This window comes from Centroberyx affinis, unplaced genomic scaffold, assembly GCF_046629955.1.
Source record: "Centroberyx affinis isolate AG114_WGS23_722 - 3 ecotype Tasmania unplaced genomic scaffold, CSIRO-AGI_Caff_v1 ptg000006l_1, whole genome shotgun sequence".
Lineage (NCBI taxonomy): Eukaryota > Metazoa > Chordata > Actinopteri > Beryciformes > Berycidae > Centroberyx > Centroberyx affinis.
In genome coordinates, this window is record NW_027278722.1 from 150,001 (window position 1) to 165,786 (window position 15,786).

Below are 15,786 nucleotides of genomic sequence, written 5' to 3' on the forward strand. Positions count from 1 at the left end.
TCATTTGTGTCTTTTAGGCAAATAGACTGACTGCTAAGCAAGCAGACGTGGCCTGGCTCAATTATAATTGCTCTGTTCTGTCCAAATCTCTTTCTCAGCAGTTAAGACAATTATGTCTGCATATTCTATATGCCTCTGGAACATATGCATATGTGCAGAACTCCAATATTAATAAACACACACTGACACACGTGTGCACACACACACACACACGGCACTCACAAAGTACATCCATATACCAGCAGGCAATGTTTTACTTGTGTTTTGTGTGTACAGATAAGTGCTATGCTGTTGCTGTGCTTTTTCTTCTGATGCTGTAGTTGCTGTATATTTAAGTGTGTATATATGGAGCGTGCATATGGAGTGTAAGTGTGTGTAGATGTATGTAAATATATACATATATGTATACGTGTATGGATTTGTATGTGCATATGTGTGTATAGATATTTACAACAAAGTATGACTGTGCAGAATTATGTTTATTTCTGAGCCACATGTCTTTCTAGCAATGGCATTGGCTTGCTAGAATGTAAACAACAATTTAGAAATGTCATTACAAAGTGCCAATAATACAATTTGGAAGGAGAGCTTGTGAAATTGTGATGGGCAAGACATCTCATTTGTGATTACTACAGCAGAATAAAATGGAGCTAATATCATGATTAATTTTCCTGCCCCACGATACATATTGTCACATTTTTGTACTGCATTATATTGAATTTCGATATATCGTCCCATCCCTAGTGTGTATAGTGTATATTTGTATAATTGTATAGATTGACATGCGGTATTTTTATCCAAGTTTTTCATTGCATTGGAATGCACTGCTTTTTTTTTTAATACATATGACAATAAGCTACTACTGCTGCTAAGCTGCCAACACTATTGTGCATGCAGAGGCAGGATATGTGGTTGGTGTACTCACATTTCAGCCCCAGCCAACTCCCCTGTCATGGACAAGTGACAGGCAGCCAAGGCTTGTCCGGAGATACCCTCCCTAAACCACCAAGTACGTACTGTACGTGGACGCAGAGCCGCTGGAGGAGTGCCGCCAAGACCTGCTTGGCTCCAATGACTGGCCCTCCGTGAAAAAGACGTATTCATCCATCCGCTGGCTAAACTGAGAGTTACATAAAAAGATTGTTGTAGGCCTATTTGCTGATGTAAAATGGATTTCACTCGCAGCAGTTAAGGGGGAACTTGGGCACAAAGAGAGAAGTCAAAAAAGCCCTCACCCCCCTGCAAGCCACATTGGCCATTCCATGGGGAGAGCGAGAGAGAAAAAAAGACCGGTATTGTTCTTTGTTTCAGCACTTTCACACACACACATTAAACACACACATACACACGCACGCACACACAAATAGACTTGAAGAGAGCGCTGAAACCAATAAGCAGTCAATGATTTTCCTAATGGTTCTTCTCTATGGAAAGGCAGTTCTCATGAGGATGGTTAAAGCACTGAGAGCCAAGCGTAAACTCCCCTTCTGCTACTACAGAAGCCCAAATCTCACACACACACACACACACACACACGCAAACACACAGAGTGCTCTGCAACTCTCTGACTTGGCAAGCTCTCTCTTTGCCTTAACCTCTCTCTCTCTCTCTTTTTACATCTGGCTCTATGTCGATTAACCCTCTGTCTCAGTTTACCCCCTTTGCCACAGCTCCCCCCCCCCCCCCATCTCATAATTTAACCCACTTTCCACTATTTCTCAGCCATTCAAAACAATTTTGTTCTTACCCTGTGTCTCTCTTCCTATCGCACATTCACACGCACACACACACACACACACACACACTCCCTCACCTTTTACGAACTGCCTTCAACTGCCATCAAGGAGTCTTTTCAGAGTGGGTAAGTGAAACACAGAGGCCTTTATGCCCTATGAAAAGTTTATGTGTATGTGGGAATGTATGACTAGGTGTGCATGAGCATGATAATATGGTGAGACAGATAGAGGGAGAGGGAGAGAGAGAGGGAGAGGGAGAGAGAGAGAGAGAGAAAGAGGACTTAGAGTTTAATGTGTAAATTCAATTCACTTTCCAAAAAGCATGCTTGTGAATACAGAGAGACTCTGATAACCAAACTGTGTTGCACAACAATTACCAAGAGTCAAACACTCTTCCTCATTTCCAACTATATTAGCATGAACGCCTTAAATAGCAAAAAGGCATTTGACATTGTGCTCACACAATCACCCATCCTAATTATCTTCCCTTCCGCTGCAATCCACCCCCCCCTCCTCCATTTTTTCATACATTGTAATTTCTGTATACCTCCGAGGCATGCTGTCCAACGAAATGGAACAGAACGGGAAGGATGGTTGAAGAAAGATGAGTGGAGAGAGTGATGAGGATAGAGCAGGAGAAAGCGAAAGAGAGGAGAGGAAATGGGAATAAAATAAATGGAAAAGAGCAATAAGACGACAGAGAGAGGAAGAGACGAGTGAAAGCGAATCAAGTGAGAGAGCAGGTCAACTCCGGCGGCGGCGGGCGTGTGGCAGCGTCTGTGGAGCATCGCTGATGTGATGGCACGATGATGATGGTGTTGATGATTCACCGCTGGTAGGAAATCAGAGAGAAGAACGTATCATTATCACGCAGCTCAATTACAGCGCAATTTCTCCCCGGCAGCGGCAGCCTCTGCAGGGCTCCTCATTGAGGCTGATTTAGGAGGCCCGCGGCGCGCTGGAGGACCGGCGAACAACTCAGCGGCGCGGCAAGATATCCCTCCTCGAGACGGGAGGAGAGGCGCAGGTGGGAGGGGACGACCGGGGAGAGGAGGAGTGGCAGCGTGCCGAGCTGAAGAGACTGAGGAAACGTTCAAGGAGGAGGATGCAAATGTGGAGGTGTGTGTGTGTGTGTGTGTGTGTGTTCGAGTGCGTTAGACCCCTTTCTACTTGAGGGTGGCGAAGCACTCCGTTGAGTGGAGACAGACAGGAAGGACAGACGGGATCTGAATGCACTCCTGATGGAGAAAACACCTGCTCAGTAATGAGTGTGAGCTCTCTGTCTGGACTTGGTGGTTTAGCATGAATACTGAAGAGCATGAAGGTATTCATGTGATGCAGGGAGCGCTTTATGGTTTTATTTACTCCGAGTGTGTGTGGGGTATGTATGAGCCACAGGGAATGGGCAGGGAGAAAATGTGCATCTGTGTGAGTAAGTGTGTGTGTGGCTGAGTGTGTGTGCATACTAAAGACTAGAGAAATCTGCGTGATGCAGGGACGAGAGTGTTTCATGGTTTTATGCATTCTGTAGGGTGTGTGCATGTTAGACCGAGGGGAAGGTGGATCGTGTGTGGGTGTGTATGTGTGTGCATGTGTGTTAATGTATGCATGTGTGTGCGTGTGTGTATGCGTGTGTATCCCAACTGCCCTCCACTTACCTCCCAACATCGCATACGCTCCCTGCCCAGAGGGGGAGACAGACTCAGCTGAACTGAATTCTCCTGTGATTCACTCTAACCCCAGAGCGATGGGATATTAAAATGACCTCGACCATAACCCCAACCTCAACTTTTTAGATAACATACAGGTAACTGTTATGTTTTGATGATGCAATGGGTAAAGTATGAGGTCATCGGGTAGCTATGATCCTATAGATCAAACAGTAAGACTACTTTATTTAAAGTCCCGATAAAGTGAACTCCCATTGCTGTTACTTCCTGGAAAACACAGTATCTTTCAATGGTGACCTCATACTGCATTAGTAGGTGTAAATATACATTTCTAACTAATAAAACCATCAGATTTTTGAACAATCCCGCCCCTCCACACCCCTCTCATCAAATAAAATTGCCTATACCACTGGTTTAGACTTTTGAATGATCCCTCCCTGTGTTATGTCCCGCCCCAACATCCTGTTTCATCAGGAAATGCATCAAATCAAGGAAGTAAAGATGCCATTTCATTGAGTCTTTAAGACATCCTTACAGGAGCTATTCGATACTTCTTTTAAAAACCTGGTGTTGCGGCGGATGATGAAACTTCAGATAATTTCCAAAAGCATCAACCACTCCAAGAGTGAAGCAAAATGTTATCCAAAGGGGAGATAATGCGAACAAATAACTATCTAACAGAACAGCTTTGCCTGAAGCAAGCCGTCCCACACCCTGACCTTAACCATCAGGGTGAAAGACACAACAAATGAAATCACAACCCAGTTTAAGTGGCAGTGCAGCACCAGGATTATTGGGCAGATTCTCTCGACCATGCTATTCATTGTAATCCTACATCAGAGCTCCAATTTAGAGATGCTTGATAAAAAAAAACAACAAAAAAAAAAAAACAGCTTGATCAGTGCCTTGGGATCGGCTTACCTCCCCTCTAAATCCTGAACTTCACCAATAGAGGGGAAAATTACAGACCTGATCCTGTACGTGTCGAGGCTATTTGGGCTCAGGTTCGTTTCCAGGAACAAGGAACAGTCTCCATCCACACTGTCTTTGCCAGCCCGGCCCAAGCTACACTAACGAGCCTTCAAACCAAACCGGGTTCCCCTGAGGATTACGCTGGGATTTGAGTCGACGTCGGATTTGTAGAGGGGATGAGACGTTTATCTTTTATTTTTTTCCCCTACATTTCTTCCTCTTTTCAGCTCCAGCTTTCTTCCGTCTTGCATACCCGTCCTTGCGTATCTTTCTCTCTCTCTCTCTCTCTGCCACTCTCTCTTTCTCTTCCTGTCTCTATCTGTCTTTTTTTTCCCCTTCCTCCTCCTCTCACTTTCTCTCTCTCTCTCTCTTAATCACAGATAGAGACAAGTCTTCTGGGCTGTTGGCATTCAGCTCCAGTGGCGAGAAGAAGAAAAGAGGAGTAGGAGGAGGAGGAGTAGGAGGAGGAAGAAGAAGAAGAAGGAGAAGAAGAAGAAAATGCCGCTGTCAGTTCCTCTCCTCTTGCTCCATGGGACTGGAGGGACAAAAGCTTTCCCTGACAGGCCGCATCGCCCCTATCTCCACCCAGCCAACGTGTCATCACCCTCTGTCTTCACCATACTGCCACACACTCTTTTCTTTTTCTGTCACAAACCCCCCTGTCTTATTAGGATAGCACAATACAAGGGGATTAGTGTATGGCATGTTGAGGAGGAGATAGCAAGGCAGTGGCTCACGCTCAATGTCATTAGCCTGTGTGGGTGTGATTATATGTTCATGTGCATTTGTGTGTTACATGTGCATTTGCATGCTGCATGTCAATGCGGTTGGCGTTGCAGTGATTGCTGAGGAGGGGGCAATCTAGCGTATGTTTTCCCGATGACAGGGCTGTCAAGTGGTTTTCAGTGAAATGTGACCATTATGGTTGAGAGACAAATACTCCATACTGTCTAACAAGGAGGCTATTCATGGTATATGCTGCATATAGGCTCGATTAGAGATGCTGTAGATACCGCCGGACCGCCTCACGCTATGACTCACATGTAAGACTGAAAAATGAAACAAAATACATATGACTGCCACTGCAGGCGATCTGACCTGATAGGAAAGTGCTAGCAAAGCTTCTCATCTTGTCACACCTCCCAGCTTGGCAGCCGAGACCATAATAAAAATAAAAATCTATTATGTTCCACTATAGGAAGAACATACCTCCCTGTGAAATAGAAATGGAATACGCATGAACACGTACTGCAGGTAATATATGTAATGTATAACAACCAAAATGTGTATCAGAACACAATAAATAACACAACACAACTCACACCTCACTGCCCTACTGCATATTAGTTACATGCGCCATTATTGAGATGCTGGGAACGTAGTATGGAAAGAGATTAGTGCCAGCAGAGATTCTATTTCAGTTGCAGAAATGTCATGCTCATATTGAACCACATAGTTTCAATTTAATTATTTCAAGTTTTCTCAGTTCAAATTCAGTTTTCTCAATTCAGATTGAGCTCTCTGAGACAAACATCCTGCAACTTAGGAACAGCAAACCCGGAAAAAATTTGTACCAAAAGACCTTGTTAGAGACTGTGCATACAACATTTACAAGGCCACAGCGACTAGTGAAAAGTAGTACAGTAGTAGCAGAACCACTATACTCCAGACGTTCTTGAATTGAATCTTTGAATCTCATTTGCTTTTCCGAAGTCCCTGGATGTGTTCACTGAGCTCTCTGAGACTGAGACTCTGAACTGAAAAAACTGAATTTTAATTGAGAAAACTCAAAATATAATTAAAAGTAAAAATCAATAATAATCACATTCAAATTCAAGCCATTGGATTCAATTTATAATTGTGACTTAAAAATTACATTTTTGAATTCATTTAATCAAAATATTCATTTTTGTTTTTAATTCAGCGGTTCAATATATGAGCATGACAAACTCAAATTTATGCATTTCAAATGCAATCTCTGCTGGCACTAATCTCTTCCCATAAAATAGATCTATTTAAAGGGATAACCTGGACCCAGTAAACAGCGAGGGACTTGAGCGATCAGCCTAATAACCCCTCCATATGGTGATGGTCTGGTCCAAACCTCCAAGCTCTCCGGAGTGTGTGCGCTCATTCTTTGAGCTCATTGACACAGCATACATCCTTCTAGGCCTGCGCTGAATATCAACATCGATGCCAGACTTTAGATAAAACTAATTTAGCTCCCCCCAGCCCCGTCCTCCTCTCTCTCTCACTCTCTCTCTCTCTCTCTCTCTCTCTGTCTCTTTCTCTCTGAAGGCTGTCTGCTAAGCCTCTTACCTATGGGATTATTGGCAACGCTAGGTATTATATAGCTTCATTCATCTGGATGATGCGTTATTAACGTGTTGGGGGGGAATGAAACCATCTGTAACGGCGGCGGAGGATGATGGGAGGATGAGGGGGGGGGGGCTGTCTAGCAGAGGCAAGAGAGACTGCTGGGCTGGGGTTGTGGTGATGGTGGTGGCAGTGTGTGTGTGTGTGTGTGCGTGTGTGCTTGTGTGGAGGGGGGGTGTTTCTGTGTTTCTGGGAGGGACACGGGGGATACAACACTAATTGGCGTTTGAGTAAACTTGACAGGAGAGAGACGAATAGTAGTTATGATCTTTGATTTTGCAGTTTTGCAGATGAGCAAAAACATGCACACACACACACACACACACACACACACACACAAGCATGTATATACACAGTATATACCACGTCAGGGATAAAGGGGGAGCGAGTGTGTGTGTGAGAGCATGAGATAAAGACTAACAGAAAAATAGTGTGCATGCACGAGAGAGAGAGAGAGAGAGAGAGAGAGAGAGAGAGAGAATATGTGTCTGCATGTGTGCGTGGGACTTACACTCTTCCTCTTCATGGCTGCATTACTTTAGTAGTTAGATTTAAACTGATGCAGAATACTGTACATACTGTGCTGATGTTGAAAACCCTCAACATGCTGCTGACTATTAACTTGATGATGCAGTTATCCGATTACCCTATTAAATATAATACCATAATGGAACTTGCTTTATTCTCATTTCCTAAGCGAGAGACGACATAATTGACAGGACTGCGTGAATCATGCTGGCGTGTTTGCTGCTTCTGTAAGTACATCATAGCATTTCTAACAGACTGCCGCCCGTTGAACAGTTCAATGGCCATTCCTCCTTTACAGAAAGTCAGCAAGGACACAGAAGAGGAGGGAGAGATTGCTGCCTCTGCTGTAACTAGATTACACCGAGACCGCACAAGAGAGGCCTACAGTACATTTAGCACCTGCACTAAAAGTAGTGTTTAGCGGGGAGGTGCCTGGTGAAACTAGCAACAGAACAAGATGTGGTCTGTTGCTTGGGCTGCTATGGATACCCAAACCTTCAGTCGACAAATTATACATAGTCTTAAGTTTTAGGATTCTATATTGGTATGATAGTTTATATGTGAGTATGATGAATCCAGTGCGACTCTATTGTACAACAGGCCTTTTTGATATGACACAGCACATCATGTTATGATACTCGTGAAATGGTTTTCCTTTGCGGGTTTTGTAGGGAGATGCTGCCGTGTATACAAATTACACTTCAACATCAAAGTGTCTTGAGTTTTCAATCTGCCTCTTTCAAGTCTGAGGTGTATACTACTTCCCTTAGATCTGAATGTGTTCCCACCTCTCTCTGTCTGAATGTTACAGCGCTCGAAAAAGAAGCTCTGTATGTAAAAACCACAAGGACAGATGGATGGACTGAACACTGAACAGCGAGCTACATTTTACTTTTCCCTCATTACAGATTTTACAGACAGAATAACACTTTACTGATGTAACGATTGGGATATTTGGAATTTTAAATCATACTGTGTGCATCTCTGAGTTTCTCCGGACTATAATTATACATGTTCAAAAGTCTGTTTAAAGCATAATAACTCACACTGCAAGACGATTTCCTTTCATGGGAGTGCCAATTCAACTGCCAATTACCACTGCTAAAGTGGCTTTGCTATGATACAAAAACCAGCACTGACATTGACTGGCACATGAAATGGCACTAGAACAAACTAGACTGTCTAGGAGCCAATATGAAAGAGGTTGCATCTGAAACATTTTGGGAAAGGTGAGAAAGGGTGATCTGTAACAGAGTGAATAAAGAGAAAGGCTTTCAGGCAATTAAAAATGAAAAATGATATTCACAATGCTGCCCAAATTTTTTTTATAAAATATTAGAAAATATTATGCCATTAAAAATGTACACAAACAACACTATTACTCCTCTGTAATGCAATGGTCCTCTGTAATATACAGTACACACACACACAAGCACACATATGTACACATACATACATACACGCTTTTGCTATGACTGCTGCATCAGCTATGACTGAACGCCCACTTAGTCGTAGCCATGACTTGAACACTGTGGCCGCTATGTGATGATTTAACTGGGGGAGAAAGAAGAAAAGTGGGGCAACATGGACTCATACATTGTATGTGAGTGTGCATGTGTGTGTGTATTTGTGTGTGTGTGTGTGTGGTGTGTGGCGTGTGTGTGTGTGTGTGTGTGTGTGTATGTAACTATGCACGAGTACATGCATGTGGGAGTGTCTGTGTCTAGCCGCTTCCCTGCATTTATGTGTTTGCATGCATAGTTTTGGATGTTTGTGTCTTTGTATGTGTGTGTGCGTGTGTTTGTGTGCGTGTGCGTGTGCGTGTGTGTGTGTGTGCGTGTGCGTGTGCGTGTGCGTGTGCGTGTGCGTGTGCGTGCATTTGCGTGTGTGTGTGAGTCAGCACTGTGATCGGAGACAACAGTGGCATGAATCACAGTGTGGTGGTGGTGGTGGTAGGAGAATAGGCTGGTAGCAACAATAGATTTCAGCAAAGCTCTTAAATGCAAAACAGATGCATCGTGCATTAGCCCTGGTACATGACTACAATTTAAAAGCATGTTGTTAGAGGCCTTAGCCAGCGGGAAATAAATTACTCTCACTCATTTGTTACCATTCAACACTGTGAAACAAGACACCAAAATATTTAGAATAGTAAAACTGTGAAGTTTTCAAAGATGAGCCCATAAGCTAAATACAACAAAGTAAAGTATGCTGCTACTGTGGGAAAATAACTGTAGCTCATAAAAAACTTGAACATTTTTACATTATTTGATGTTACGGTTGTCATTGCTGCCATACTGTTTCACCATGTGGAAAAACAGGAAAATGTTTATTTGAAATTCAATATTAAACGGCTTGTGAAACCAAACATGTTTAGTTTGCCATAGAGAACCGAGAACCAGCAGAGATGGAGGTGGAAAAAAATGTACATCAGAGGCAACGATATGCATGATACAGCCAGTGACTAAATAGGAAACACTTTATAACATGGGTGAACTGGGCAACCACTGGGAACACAGGAGCATGACACTATGACTACCATGGCAGATGGAGAGAAAATGCTGATGACTAAGATCTGTAGGGAGGAGAGCGTGTCAGACGGAAGCGTGGGGCTAGACATTATTCTCAGCATTACTCAGTCTACTGCTGCAGGTAGATAGCTTTAAGTCTGGCACATAAACCCTTTTCCACATCCATCACATGGCCAACCTTAATAAGCACCTATTAATGATAATTATGATGTTATCTCCTGTAATAAATTGATGTCAGAACACAATGACAGACTAATTAATAAGAATATAAATCTGCAACAGGTTGGCACAGACTCTGTAAAAGAGACTGAACACTCACAATTCCCGACATGATTTCCATACAGGTGATTATTTCCAGATACACAACAAGACAGCTGGGATGTGAACAACAGAAAGCAGGTAGGAGGTGATTATCTCTTCTGTGGGAATCACTCTGGTGTCCGTCGGACTAGAGAGGAGAACATCTCACCCTGCATTTCCCTCAGGGGACACAACAGGAGACAATCACTACTAACAACTGCTGCGATGATATAGCCATAGTCACGCGTAAAGTTTCCATCGCATACAAGTTATCAGATATAAATTCTAGTTATTGTCATACTGTAGCTTCTGGCTCATTCTATTCTTGATCAAAGCGCTGCCCTCCCCTCTCTCTGGCAATGTGCCTCATATAGCATCAGTTGGCGGTTATGTGTCACCCTTAGGCTGAGCAACTCTGTGCTGTCAAACCTCCCTCCACACACACACACACACACACACACACACACACACACACACACACACACACACACACACATACGCACACACAAGGGGAGAAGGAAAATGCAGTGATTAGCCAGTTGAGGAAATCATGTGGCCAAGGGCTACCCGGTTGAATGTTAGAGTCTGGGGGCCACAGAACTGCAGAGGAGAGAGCAGACAGTCTGACAGGCAGGCAGCAGGCTTGCTGACTGGTGGACTGGCATATATGTGATGTGCCCCGAGGTTGGGAGAGGAAGGCAGGAGTCCAAAGCCTTCCTTATTACACCGAAAAGGTCATGGGTGCAGATCCACTGTGTGTTTTAATGGCAAAGTGCTTTTGGACAAATCGCTGTTGATGTACGGTGAAAAGGTTCTGACACATCCTAACACAGTCTGAACTGATCCCTTAGGGAAAAGAACCATAGTAATCCTATAATACATTTTTCAGAAGGCTATACAAATATCACAGCAAAAACTATAGCCTACCTCTCTGGGAATATTATAGGACTATTATAGTGATTCCATAGGAGATAACAATACCATAAAGTCTGATAAGGTAGACTCGCTATTGAGAATATAGGAACATTATAGGATTATTACAGTGATTTCTCGTTAGGGGATTCTCTGTCTGTCAGGCTTTGGAGAGGGTTGGACTGGCGGACCATGTGATGGGCAGCAGCAACAAGAAACAAGTTCCCACCTCTAAAGCATGTAGTAATAGCCTGTCGACATAGGCTACTAGTCAAGCCGGTCGGGACGACTCCATCAAATTAAACCTGTCCTTGGCATGACTTTCCCTCCACGCACTGTATTGTGATGATACTCCAGAGGAGCAGGCAGGCGGGACGAAGAGTCCTACTAGATGAATTGAGTGAGTCACCGTAAAATCACCGTAGGAGACAGATGATAGTGCTCGGCTCTGAGTGACTGACTCTATATGCGGAGCCCACAGTATATCATACTGTATCAAAGGCAATTATCAGCTGGCTGCATGGTGGCTGAAGAATAGGCTGCCGCTGCGATGGCAGGCAGCTTTGGTGAATATTATGAGGGGGAAACGCTGCACACTGTGCCAAAGACAATCGCGTCCAAATTGGAGCATGCGGAGCAGGCGGTTTCATTTTAAGGGATTTAATTCCAGACCTCAGGTTGTAAAAAATAATCAAATACGAAAAGCCTATTCAAATAAAAACCTGTTCAATATGCAGCCTCGAGTATATTTGGGCACGTTGACTTGTTTCTGTTGGAGGAGAACAGTCTGTGGAGTCTGTAAATAAATATTCTAATTTTGGGAAATAAATTTAAGTTGAATTGAGTTAATTACGGCATTAGCCTCACTCAATAGAGTTAACTCTGACTAGGCACGGCTTCACAGGTTATCTCTCACACATTTCAGTCAATTTGTGTCCGAGGTGCCTGTGTTGCAGGCCTGTTTATACACACAATCAGCCCTGTCTTGGCATTTGTGCTTCATGTTGCCATTAATTGTGTCACGTATAATAATTGTGTCCCTGTGGTGTATTTCTAAGTACGACAGATAACTGTAATCTAGATTGATAGAAAAAAAAACAGTGCAAATTGGGTTGTTCGTTTCAAATTGGCCTCGCACAGCGCTGGTGGGCTCTGCCGCGTATTTGACTCAAAATACCAAATCGGCTATGACCCGCAGGCTACAACCCCAGTCAGTGACTAGACTACACAGAAAAGCTGCTGTTTACGCACCTCTGACTATCTTGTGGAAGGATTTGCCATGCCATAATTTTGCCTTGGAGTGAACTACACTGAGTTCAGGCTTCACACCCAGCCTTGGCATTTTAAACGGGCGTCTGGGCTGCTTTCATTTGAACGGCACAATTGTGGCTCCTATCTTCAGAAAGCAATTGCTCTAAGGATGCCCTTCTTCCACTGTCGGATTAAGGGGGGCTCGCTTTCATCTGTCTAGCTTCAGAGAGCCGACATCATATCGTTACGCTGCAAGGTAGCCTCCGTTGAAGTGACAACAATCAAAACACAAGTCGTTCATTCATTTTAGGGCCCGGCCGTGTGCGTGTCTTCCAAAAGCGCAAGCAATGGCTTTTAGGCTGGAGATGTTTTGACCTGCCTGCCAATCCCTCCGGGCTTCATCCTGACGACACGGTTCGGTCTCTGTACTCCGACCATGTAGTGGGGGAATGATCTAATATAATCGGCGGCGCCTGTGTCTTACCGGCTGCTGTATGTGACGAGTCGTCCCTCTCCCAGGCGGAGGAAGATGATGCTGCTGCTGCCGCTGAACCCCGTGCTGGAAATAGTCGCTGCCAGTGGCTTTGTTGCCCGCGACCCGGTCTCTCTTCTCTCGCATGTTGGAGCCTCCGTTTTCTCTGTCTTCGCCGGAGTCGAGGCTGCTGAAGTTCCACACAATCAGCGTCTGCACCAGCAGCACCGTGAGAGCCGCTATCAGGGCGGACCGCGACCGGCGGGCCAACCTGCGAGCGCACAAGCCGCCAACCATCTTCGCACCGGGCTGTGGAGCGGAGGACCGTCGGCTCTCTGGCTCTGCGCAGCGCGACGGGAGGAAGGAGTGGAAGTAGAGGAGGGAGGAGGAGGAGGAGGGAGGAGAGAGAGAGGAGGGAGGCTGAGCTTTACGGTGGCGGAGGCGAGGAGGAGCGTCGAGAAGGAGAGGCACAGGGCCACCGTGTGGTTAAGAGGATGTTCAACGAAATGCTCGCGGGCACAAGCAACGAGAACGGAACCCTTTTCGGCTGTGTGCGTACGAGAAATACTAGGCTAAAGTGACAGCATTTTGAGCTTTCCAAAATAGTTGATTCTGATAAACACCGAATACCATGTTGAAATTTACAATGCTCAATATCAGCACCACGGACAGAGAAATGTATTTGTATGATGATGTAGGGTTGATTCCCCCCCCCCCCCCCCCCCCCCGCCGTAGGGTCAGACACAGAACAGCGCCCCTGGAGCTGATAGGGATTCACTGACTTGCCCAAAGACACTTCAGCAGGTTGAAGGACTGTCTCTTTATCCAGAGTGCCACCCTGCTGCCCCCCAAATCAGGGACTCTTAGAAATTCTGGGCTCCACTACCACTACAAACACTGTATGCAACAAAGATGGAGAAGCCAGATACTGGTGGAGATGCTATTCTTCATCTATATCAAGAATGCAATTTTGATTGACACTCAGCACAGGACACAAGTGGGAGGGGAAGGTGACTGAAACTCTACCGCCATGACTATTCAAACTGCCTACTCAGATGTTTGATATCTAACATCTCTCAGATATCAAAGCAACTGTATGGCTTTTCATTTGCTTTGAATATAGTCATGAGGATTCTAATTATGTTAATATATTGTATCATACCTCCATAATCCAACTCCCTCTTTCCTAGTGTTTTTACCTCCCTCCACAAATTAGTTGGCACCAGCTGCATTTGAAAATGCAGCTTTGGCAAAGCTGCCAATAGCTATGTTAGAGTAATATACAGTATGTTCCCAATTGCCCTGAGCTGTGGACATGTTTGTGTCCCCTCTTAAACTGTAGGTGCACTACACCCATGGACTCCATGAGGAAACTATAGTCCTCAATACCATGAGTGTAAACCGTGACACATTGCAAAACTGTAAATAAACCCCAATAATCCAAACTTTTTGAGCCCCCTATTGTTTAGGCTCCACCAACACTGTAACCTCAGTTTGCCTAATCATTGAAATCAGGCAGCCACATTCGATTTTATTCATGACTTTAGCATCAGCCTAATATTAAAGTGAGAGTTGACGCTCATAATGAGGGCTGCTGTGCTGTGCAGGAAGTCTTTTTCATTTACCAATACATAAGATTTGACACACAAGGGATAGTTACATCAGATTTTGTGTATTGGTAAATGAAAGAAGACTGCCTGCTCTAAGCATCTAAGCATTGAGCTTTAGGCAAGAACGGCTGAGATAGATGAGTATTGGCCAACCAACAAAGTTTCTCTAAAGAAAAAATGTAGAGGTTTGAATTGACAGCAGAATAAAAACTTCACTTCATTTTTATTTACTCCCTATCTGCCTCTGTTTATTGTTTCAAATTTAAAGCTAGACCTTGGCTAACTCAGCTCCCCACTAATTGCAAGCCAAGGCCGAGGAAGCTTTGGGACTTGGGATATTACTTAATACTACAAAGGAGGAATACACTCAGCACTTTCTTTAATAATGTTGAAAGAACGTGTTGACACTCGCAAGAAGGCTATCCATGGCTGAAGCCATTTGGGTCTTTGTTTCAGAGCAACGAACCATTGAGGTGAATAAATAAGATTGTAGGCCTGACACAGACAGTAGCTATAGCTCTCTGACAAATTGATGGCTGGTTAGATGTTGGATAAAGGGGAAAAAGGATAATTGGGGAGGAAAACAAGAAAATTGCTGGATGTGAATTCTGACAGCGGACAAAGTTTTGCATATATCAGGCCTTTGAATGGAAAGTGAATTATATAGTGCTTGTGGAAATATGGATAAGGAAGTACTGGTCTGAGTTATCATTTTGAGCTCCACACTGTGTTTTTCATCTTAAGGAATGCCGTGACTGACATGCAGACAAAGCATATTATGCAAAGCCCAAAACAACAGCTTTATAGAAGACACACACAGATATTCTCACTCAGAGTGTGAGCAGCTGACCTTGTGGTTCTGAAGTCGACAAGGCAATTAGGACATTCCTGCCATTTTCAGAATTACATTTGGTCCTTTTATAATAGGTGTTCATTTTCAGCTTAAGTGTGTTGAGTGGTTCCCAGCACCCTTGTACCATATAGAGCTGGAACAAACAGCAATAGAGTATGTCATTCCAAACTATAGCAAAATGAACAGTCAGCTGCTACCTTATGTTCAGTCTCTGTTTAAGGGGAACAATTTATTCACATCACCCATTTTACAAGCCATCATCCAGCCAGGTAGGCAGGAATATAATGTTGTACTGGCTTGAGTGCAATAGCTCCTCACAAAGGAGAGTGGATAGCAGCTAAAGCATTCTGTTATCCATGTTCAAGTGCTTAATCTGTATTCTCATCACAGATACCATGATGGCTTTCTTAACGTGTTTTAGCATTTGAATTGCAGCACACATTATTAACATGGTGGTATTTCTTCAGGCAAACAGAGTCGAAGCCGCTGAGATAAGGCTGCAGACCACAGACAGATAAATGTTGCATTGAATTTCAAAACATCTTTGTGCTCACAGACATTCCAAAGATATTTGA

The 15,786-nt window shown here is 44.0% G+C and overlaps 1 protein-coding gene across 1 annotated transcript in view; it reads right to left on the reverse strand.

Moving 5' to 3' along the window:
- xylt1 (xylosyltransferase I) overlaps nt 1-13,045 on the reverse strand; it is a 62,944-nt gene extending 49,899 nt beyond the window's left edge. The window contains exon 1 of the mRNA XM_071517834.1: nt 12,761-13,045. Coding sequence (XP_071373935.1) covers nt 12,761-13,045 — 285 coding nt within the window. The remainder of the gene's footprint in view (nt 1-12,760) is intronic.
- Between the last annotated feature and the right edge of the window lie 2,741 nt (nt 13,046-15,786).